The sequence below is a fragment of the Sceloporus undulatus genome, chromosome 6 (genome assembly GCF_019175285.1).
Source record: "Sceloporus undulatus isolate JIND9_A2432 ecotype Alabama chromosome 6, SceUnd_v1.1, whole genome shotgun sequence".
NCBI classification, from domain to species: Eukaryota; Metazoa; Chordata; class Lepidosauria; order Squamata; family Phrynosomatidae; genus Sceloporus; species Sceloporus undulatus.
This window is the reverse complement of record NC_056527.1, coordinates 11,866,567-11,876,634: the sequence shown is the minus strand read 5'-3', so window position 1 is coordinate 11,876,634 and position 10,068 is coordinate 11,866,567. Positions and strand designations below refer to the sequence as shown.

Below are 10,068 nucleotides of genomic sequence, written 5' to 3'. Positions count from 1 at the left end.
ATTATTATTATTATTATTATTATTATTATTATTATTATTATTATTATTATTCAGAGAAACCTTCCCTAGCCTTTCCCCTGAGGCTGAGAGAGTGTGACTTAGCCAAGGCTTCCCCAGTGAGTCTCCGTGGCCAAGCCGGGATTCGAAGCCTGATCTCCCATGGTTGCCTTATGCAAGTCACACTCTCTCAGCCTCAAAGGAAGGCAAAGACAAGCCTCCCCTGAACAAAGCTTGCCAAGAAACCGCGGGGTCCCAAACTGGGCAAACTGCCGGGTCCGAAACAAAACCCACTGCAGAAATAATCCAGTTTGAGACCGCTTTAACTGCCCTGCCTCAATGCTAGGGGATTCTTGGAACTATCGTTTTATAGCCTTCTCTGTCTGGCGCCACAATAAAGTACAATTCCCAGGATTCCCTAGCACTGAGCCAGGCACTCTCAAACTGGATTATTTCTGCAGTGTGTTTTGGACCTGTTTTGGTATGTAATTATGCAATGCATCTGAGCTTCTGGTATAAAAAAGAAGGCTCTGGTCAGGTTTGGACTGACTTTATTGTTACCAAGAAAATCCATTTTGGGTCCAAAATACTCCTGCAGAAATAATCCAGTTTGAGACAGCTTCACCAAGAGGTGAAGTTTTCTGGGACATTTAGCTTTAGATGGGAAAGGAGGTACTCAAATGGAAAAACAACAACAACAACAAAACCCTACTTTTGGTGCAAGAGTCCTTAAAGCTGACTCTAATGCATGGCTGTGCAGAGGAGCCATCTTTCATAAAGGTGCAACCATGTTGTAGATATACTCCAGGTTGACACCACTTGAACTGCCAGGGCTCCATGCTATACAATTCTGGGATCTGTAGTTTTGTGAGAGATATTTAGCCTTCTCTGCCAGAGCTATGGTACCAGAGCAAACGACAAATGCCAGGACTCCATAGCATGGGACCATGGCAAGTTAAAGCGGTGTCAGCCTGGATTATTTCTGCAGTGCGGATGGAGCAGAGCACAAACCTCCTGGCTTTTGCTGCTGGAGTTGTTGTGCGCCTTGAAGTCCTTTCCGACTTATGGCCCCGCTAAGGCAAAAATGTTCAGAGGAGATTTGCCACTGCTTTCCCCCTGAGGTTGAGAGAGTGTGATTTTGCCCAAGGTCACCCAGTGGGTTTCCATAGACTAGGTGGATTCGAACACTGGACTGCTAAGTCGTGGGAGTATCTGGAAAATATTCCCTTTCTTTGCCTGTATTATATAAAATGTTCACCTGTTGGTCCTAGCTGGAGTAGAGGGATTGAATCAATTGCCTGCATGGAGTGTCTGCCCCTAGGAAATCCCATGGATTTAATGGGCCTGTTTTAGTTGAGATTCACAAGTCAAGAATCTTGTAGCCTCTTTCGGACTCACTGAAAGAGAGAAGTTGGGAGCATGACCATTCCCAGATTTGAGCCTACTTCCTCAGATGGATGGATCTGAAAAAGGAGGCTCAGGTCTAGGAAAGGTTATGCTACCAGCTTCTTTCTTTCAGTGAGTCTCATAGTGATTCCCAAACTTTAGCCCTCCAAAAGTTTTGGACTTCAACTCCCAGAAGCCCCAGCCACCTTGACCAACAATCATGAATTCTGCGGCTTCAAGTCCAAAACTTCTGAAGGACCAAAGTTCATACTGATTTTCCAGACTAACCCAACTATGTGAATAGGATTCAGATTTATAGAAATATAGATATATATGTCCTCTTGTCAGTCCCCATTCGAGGAGATCCATTAAATCAATGAAGTTTACTTAAGTGTCTCCCAGTCTGCTCCAATGGAACTACCAATAGCATTCCTCTATCTCGATACATAGTCTTAAATCTTGTTGCTAGTCTCAGATTAGACCCACTGAGTCAACTGTGGAATTACAACATCTGAGTAAATCTCTTTGGTTTAGCGGGTCTGCCCTAGTTTCTGTTATGTACTTTCACCAATTTAGGGCCACTTTATCGGGTATTCTTGCCAAGATTTCTTCCATCTTCCTCTGAGGCTGAGAGAGTGTGACTTGCCCAAGATCTTTTAGTGTATTTCCATGGCTGAGTGGGGACTCGAACCCAAGTTTCACCACTCAAACCACTGCATCGCATTGGCTTTCCACTTGAATGAGCCTAATCTGAGAAAATGGACAGGATTTGGGAGGATATGTGTATACAGATAGATACTATCTGAATCCTATTGGTAGTAGCAATTGGAGGCAGGCCTTCTCTGTGTGTGTTTCACAGACACCTATAGCTGATTTCTCCCTTTGGTTTAGTGCTAAGAACTTTCCTCCTGGGCGACCTACAAAGATAATGGAAGGATCTTTTCTCTCCTCTCTTCTCCCTCCCCCAAACTCCTTCTTTATTTTCTAAATGGGGAGTGAGTCCCTGGTGGCCTTTACCACTTATGAGAAACTGTGGGAAGAGAAGGATGCTCTGCAACTCCTACAGAATCTCAACCTCTTGGGCCAGAAATAGCCCAGGGAGGGGTTTATCTGTGTGGTGGCTGGAGTAAAATGAGGACATGCCCCCCAATAAATATTCTGCCCCGCTAAATGGAATTTTCCTCCAATACCCAAATTTCTAGCCCCTTGCCCCTAACATCATGCTTCAGTTGAGCATTTGGAAATCCCAAAGAAAAGGGGGAAAGGCCAAGTTCCACAACACGCTGCAGAAATAACCCAGTTGGAGATCACTTTCACTGCCTTGGATCAATGCTAGGGAAATCTGGGAACTGTAGTTCTGTGAGGCATTGAGCCTTCTCTCTTAGAGAGCTCTAGTGCCACAATAAACTGTAATGTGGTCTCAGACTGGATTATTTCTGCAGTGTGTTTTGGACCTTACTCAGGGAATCTTAACCCAGCCAATGTAAGAGTTGGGGATATGAATGGTGTCCAATGCTTCTCTCTCTGCAAAGCTAGAAATTTGGAGATGGAAGGAAAATATTATTGGGGGCTCTCATTTTGTGTGCCTCCTCCCAGCTACATTTCTCAGCCCTTGCCAGATTGGTTCTCCCCCCCCCCCAGCTGTTATTCTAGACACTTACTCTGGAGTAAGCTCCTGTCTCAGAATAAATATACAGAAAAAAATCAGGCCCCAGTTTTTTTAAAAAAAGATGACAATTTTTGTCTTTTCCACCCCCAACCCCACCCCAGAAGGAAAAAAAAAGAGGTTGTAAAACAGAAATGAAAGGACATTGGTATCCAGTGGGTATAGCAAAATTTGGTTTGAATGGGGGAAGCAACTCTCCGAATAGAAACAGGTTTTACAACAATTTTTGCAGAGAGCCAACACTGGTGCTACTAGTGCTGTACTGGACATAAGAGTGAACTGGTCCCTGGCTAAAGGGATGGAAGATATTGAAAATAATAAAGATGCATAGGAAAGAGAAAACAGAGAAAGAGCACGGCAAAGGTTTGGAAAGGGGTTTGATGCAACAGCCGCAGTGAGTGTCTAAGTTCACTTCATACAATCAGAGGACTTTACCTCTGAATAAAACTGTTCCTAGATTGTGCCATCTAAAGAGTGTCTATGTATTTGTTTATTTCTTCCACATGGCAAGAAACGTTATAAAGGTAGCATTTCAAGAAGGGCTTGCCCTAGTCTTTTTTCTTCTTCCTATAGCCACAGAAAGTTGTCCTAAAAGACATATCCCTGGATTAGGCTTAAATCAACCAGTTTTGGAGATGCTGAGATCTCTTCGGCATGGAAAATGTTACAAAAACATAGAAAGCTTGATGTTGAAATCCTCAAGTTTTTGAAGAACTTTGGCTGGCTCCTTTGCATAGAGAAGTGACTGATCTGTACCATGGCGGGTGGGTCTCCTTCCAAAAGGGTCCCAGCCCAAGCAGGAATGTGATTCTAGCAAATGCATGTTCAATGCAATGCATAGCCCACATTTGGAGCTTTAAGATCTGGCTATTAGGTGGCATTGGCTGGAACACTTTTTGGTGCGGTTCCTCAGCCTGGAACCCACCAGGTGTGATGGACTCTGTGTGTGTGTGTGTGTGATGCAATTTACACAAAGGTGGCACAAGTGTTGCAATGCAGGAGTTGACTCAATGTGCTTAATCTGAGAAGATGGGATGGATTGCAGCCAGTGTTGTTGTTATGGTGTGCCTTCAAATCCTTTCTGCCTCATGTGTCCAAACCACACTTCAATCCAGTTTGAGACCACTTTGCTAGGGCACATTGCTAAGGGATCCAGGGAACTGCAGTTTATTGTGACACTAGCTCTGACAGAGAAGGTTAAATGTCACACAAAACTAGTTCACAGGATTCCCTAGCATTTATTTTATTTTATTTACAGTATTTATAGGCTCAAGCCAGGACAGTTAAAGCGTTCTCAAACTGGATTATTCCTGCAGTGTTTTGGACCTATGGCAGCCCTATCATGGGGTTTTCTTGGCAAGAGTTGTTCAGAGAAGGTTTGGCAATTACCTTCCCCTGAGGCTGAGAGAATGTGACTCTCCCAAGGTTACCCAGTAGGTTTTCACAGCCAAGTTGTATCAAACCCTGGTCTCCAGAGTCATAATTCAACATTCAAACCTTTAGGCCACACTGGACTGCCCTTCCCCTTATCCCCAGCCATTCTGGCCAGGGGAAAATAATGGGAACTGTGGTTGTGCCAACAAATGAGGAGCAGGGGGACAGTGGTTGCATCAGCCCCATAGGGATGCTAGATATGAGATCTAAGGCTGCATCTCCACTGTAGGAATAATCCGGTTTGACACAATTTAATTGCCATGGCCCAAGGCTATGGAAGTCTGGGAACTGCAGTTGGTTGTGGACAACTACAGTTCCCAGAATTCCATAGCCTTGGGGCATAGTAGTCAAAGCGGTGTCAAACCAGATTATTTCTGCAGTGTGGATGCTGCCACAGAAAGACACTCACCTCCCAAGTCCTTGTTTTGAGATCAGGTTTTGTTGCTGTTCTTGTGAACTACTCTCTGGATAACAAAAAAGGTAAGGTGGGATTTGGCCACTCCTTGGGCTGGTGGGATCCAGGAAAGGCTTAACCTTTGTGGACTGCAACCAGCTCTTTTTGAATGGCACTTTTCTTCCCCAACCCTCAGCCACTTCCATTCCCTGGTTCCCAAGAGAACCCTAGAAAGAACAAGCTGGGGAGCCCTCATCTTGGGGAAGCTCTGTGTCTATCATGGAACCATGTTTATTGATTTTATTTCAAAGATGTGTATCTCACCTTTCTCCCACAATGAGATTCAAGGCAGGTTATCATAGCATTGGAAGAGACCACAAGGGCCATCTACTCCAACCCCCTACTTCTGGGAATCAGATCTTACCAAGAGGCTGCAGAAAGGCTACCAAAAGTGAACATCAGATTGTGGAGAGTGATTCTAGGCCTAGCAAATCTGGTTTCTGGAGCATTAGCCAGTTTGGCACAGTGGTTTGAGCATTGACCATTGGACTCCGGGTTCAATTCCTAGATTAGCCATGAAACCCACTGGGTCACCTTGGGCAAGTCACACTCTCTAAGCCTTAAGGGAAGGCAAGGGCAAAAAGTCACACTCTCAGCCTCTGAACAAATCTTGTCAAGAAAGCTCCATGAAAGGGTCGCCATAAATTGGAAATGACTTGAAGACACACAACAACAACAACAGCAACAATAACAACAGTGTCTATCTCTACACACATATTGAATTAAATCGTGACCATCTTTTCAGATTAGACCCATTGGCTCAACTGTTTGTTCCCTGAGTGTACATTCAAGTCCTTTCTGACTTGCGTTTTCTTGGCACATCTCTTCAGAGGGGCTTTGCCTTTGCCATCCTCTGAGGCTGAGAGTGTGTGATTTGCCCAAAGTCATCCAGCTGGTTTCCATGGCCGGTCCAGGATTCAAACCCTGGTCTCCAGAGTCATATCCAAACACTCAAACCACTACTCCACTGTAGTAAACTCCACTAAAATAGAGAACCCCTGGGAAGAAGTATTTAATTCAGAGCAAGAAGAATAACAAGATGAAGTATTTAATTCAGAGCTGCTCCTCTGTACAATGCTCCTTCTTGGATTGGCTCAGACTACAACTCCCATCATCCTGAGTTACTTTGTGCTACTGTGTAGTTTATAACTGCACTTGTCAACTGCACTTTGTTTTCCTTTTTTGAATTGTGCTGGTCTTTGACCGAATAAAAAATTCTGATTCTGTTCATCCCGAGTTACCCTAGCTGGGGGAAGAAGGGCATGGTAGTCCAAGACCTTAGAAGGGGCCTCCATTCCTCTCTGAGATGACTCAAAATACAATTCCCATCATCTCGAGTTGCCTTACATGGGGGATGATGGGGGTGATAGTCCAAACCCTGGAGAGGGGGGTCCAACTCCAGTTTGGGATGCTTCTCCTTGAGATGGCAGGGGACGACAACTTCCATAATCCTGAGTTGCCTTACGTGGGGGAGGATGGGGATGGTAGTCCAAACCCTGGAAAGGGTGTCCCGCTCCAGTTTGGGATGCTCCTCTTTGGAATGGCTGGAAACTATAACTCCCATAATCCTGAGTCACAATAATTGGGGGGATGATGGGGATGGTAGTCCAAGTCTTGGGAAGGGGATTCCACACCAGTTTGGGATGTGCCTCCTTGGGATGGTTGGGGATTACAACTCCCATCATCCCAAGCTGCCTTAGCTGGGGGAGGATGGGGATGATAGTCCAAACGCTGGAAAGGGGGTCCGGTTCAGTTTGGGATGCCCCTCCTTGAGATGACTTGGACTGCAGCTCTAGTGGCGCAGTGGTAAATGCCTGTACTGCAGCCATTCACTCACAAACCATAAGGTTGGGAGTTCAATACCAATCAAGGTCGACTCAGCCTTGCATCCTTCTGCTAAAATGAGCACCCAACTTGTTGGGGGCAATTAGCTTACACATTGTATACCACTTAGGGAATGCTTATGTGCACTGATAAGTGGTATAGAAACATACCAGATATTGCTATTACTATTGCTTTCCTCTTCTGTGGTGGGAGTAACGAGGGTCTCTGCTTCTTTCTCTCCTGCAGCGTTGCAAGGACAAGCTCAATGCCTTGGCCATCTCAGTCATGAACCAGTGGCCTGGGCTCAAGCTCCGTGTCACTGAGGGATGGGATGAGGACGGGCACCACTCTGAAGAGTCCCTCCACTATGAGGGCCGCGCGGTTGACATCACCACTTCCGATCGGGACCGGAGCAAGTATGGGATGCTGGCCCGCCTGGCTGTGGAAGCTGGTTTCGATTGGGTCTACTATGAGTCCAAGGCCCACATCCACTGCTCCGTCAAAGCAGGTAAGAGGAGGAACACACCCTTGCTCACTTTGAGCTGAATCAAACTGCAATCCACACTGGAGAAATACCCTGGGTTGAGAGTGTTTTCACTGCCCTGGCTTTGGGCTAGGGAATTCTGGGAAATTTTATTTGTTCTGGTACCAGAGCTCTAAGTCAGCTCAGAGTTAAAGTACAGGACTTACACTGAACCATGGATAAGGTGACTCAGATTTTCTGGGTCAATATATATATATATATATATATATATATATATATATATATATGATTTCAGCTCCCAGAATTCCAGACTATTGGCCACCATGGCTGAGGTTTCTGGGAGCTGAAGTCCAAAATCTCTTAAAGGACACAGTTTGGGACCACTGCTTACATCCTTCATTACATGCCCCTAAGTTTTACTGTCGACTTATCCATGGGTCCCATCAAAATCCAGAATTTTGGCCCCAACCCCTGTCCTCCACTTATATATGATGTCGATTTATAGTTGAGTATATACGGCAATTCAATAAATTATTCATTCCTACACATGCAGTAAATAAAGAAAGAAATATAAATAAAGAAATAATCCAGGTTCACACCGCTTTCACAGCCTATGGCTCAAAGCGGTGGAATTCTGGGAACTGTTTTTATTTTATTTGTATCCTGCCTTTCTCCCAGGAGGGACCCAAGGCGACTCACAGATAATTTTTTTAAAATCTCCATAAAATTCTAAAGGGTTAAACATCATCTACACATGCAATGTAAAACCACAGAAAAACAGACCAGTCACATCCACAGAAATATGTAGATGGCTGCTATTCATAGACCCTGGAATTGTAGTTTGGAGGAAGGGGGGAGGAACAGAGCTTTGCTTTGCTCTAGGGCCTTACCAAACTACAGTTCTACAATTCCTGGAATTTTACAGCCTTGAGCCATGGCAGTTGAAGCGGTGTCAAACTGGATTGTTTCTGCAGTGCAGATGCAGCATAGAAGAACAGAAAGGATCCTCAACTCCCTTAGGTTCGACTTCAGATGAGGCTCAAGACCCCCTTATTCCTCATTCCAGGGTCTATGAAGAGCAGCCATCTCCATATTTCTCTTGCTGTGACCCATCAGCTGTGACCCAAAATTGGTCAGACCCACTTTCCACACATCTGAGTCCACAAGGCTCTGTGGTCGGTAAGCTTTTCTTGAGCGTGTGAAGAAGGCATAGAGCTGGATCACACACCCATCCAGCACTAAAATAAGTAACTTCTCTAAGCTCTCTATGCTTCTGCCTCCAGAACTGGTTGGTTCAAGCATTCTTTGATGGGAAGCTTGTCAGGAGCCCTCAGGATTTGTCCCAGGTGCATAGCATTGTAGCTGTGCAGGCCTAGAAAGAAGGGTGTCGGCCATATGGTCAACTCAAGAAGGCACCTGCCCAGAGGACTCAGTTGACTTCTCAATTCGGACACCTCTCCTGATGATGTGAAGTCTGGAGTAAGCAGTGAAATGTGATACTTACAGGATAGTTGTTTTAAGGCCTACAACAACAACAACATCAAGAATGCTTGAACCAATCAGCTCTTTGGAGTGCAGGGAGAGAGCTTAAAGAAGTTACTTCTTTTAGTGCTGGCTGGGTGTGATCCGGCTCCATGCCTTTTTCACAGATTCCAGAAAAGCTTTTTGACCACAGAGCCATGGACAATGAATGGAAAGTGGGTCTGACCAATTTTGGGTAGCAGCTGATGGGTTGCATCAACAGAAATATGTAGATGTCTGCTCTTCATAGACTCTGGAAAACCATGGCAGATTTGTTCAGAGGAGGTTTGCCATGGCTATCCTCTGATGCTGAGAGAGTGTGACTTGCCCAAGGTCACCAAGTGGGGACTGGCCCTGTGCAAAGTCTAGGTATTCAGTACCTCCTTCTTCATCATTCCTCACCCCATCTCCATCCCAAAAATGAATATAAAACTACTTCTTCATCCTTACCTAGTTTCTGCTTCCCGGTCACCCTGCAATCACAATTTTAAACCTGCCTTGGCTCCTACAAAAAAAAGGCCTCTTTTAATCTGGGTTACAAGCAGCGACCGTTCTGCCTGGCATGCTTAAAACATGCTGTGCTTCACTTTTGAGTTTATCTGGCTGAGATCAGTTTCAGTTCTAGCTGGAACTGCTGGGAATCCCCTATGCCTAGAGCGCCACCTCCTGGTCGGACTGAGAAGCGCACCTTGTGGTCCAGCTGCGCTTAACTTACCTGAAAAAATGAATGGGGCCAAGACTGGCCTGGAATGAATAGTACCTGATATAAAGACTGATAAAAGGATTGATTAAAACAAAATCGATTTTAAGATACATAATATGGAGTCAAAACTAGATAACAGAAAATCTTGAAGTAAAGATAGACAAATTAGCAGAAGAAAAAAAAGTCTAGGAAGGATACTATGTTTTGTTTGATTTATTTATTTGATTGATTGATTGATTTCTATGCTGTCTTTCTCCCATAAAGGCAGATCACAAGATAAAAACACTTTTAAAACTTGGCAAAAAAAGTAAAACAAGTAATATAATCCAGTTAAAACAATATAAAATTAGCATTAAAAACATGCAAAAATGTTTTGGTATTGCCCTTTTTATGTTGTAAATAATTCAATAAAGATTAATTAAAAAAAACATGCAAAAGTTAAAAACATAACTAAAACACACACATCATATAAAAGCTATCCTGTCATGATTTTTAAAAGCCTCCCTTGTTTCGTTTTGTTATGTGATGTATGTTTTGTAATGTATTGTAGTTATATAAGTTTTGTAAATTTGTGTTTGTTTTAACTTGTATGGGGGGGG

At 44.2% G+C, this 10,068-nt stretch overlaps 1 protein-coding gene across 1 annotated transcript in view; it reads left to right on the top strand.

The window, feature by feature from the left end:
• Positions 1-10,068, top strand: part of SHH (sonic hedgehog signaling molecule) — a 28,503-nt gene that overhangs the window by 4,917 nt on the left and 13,518 nt on the right. Inside the window, exon 2 of the mRNA XM_042471914.1 lies at positions 7,008-7,269. Coding sequence (XP_042327848.1) covers positions 7,008-7,269 — 262 coding nt within the window. The remainder of the gene's footprint in view (positions 1-7,007; positions 7,270-10,068) is intronic.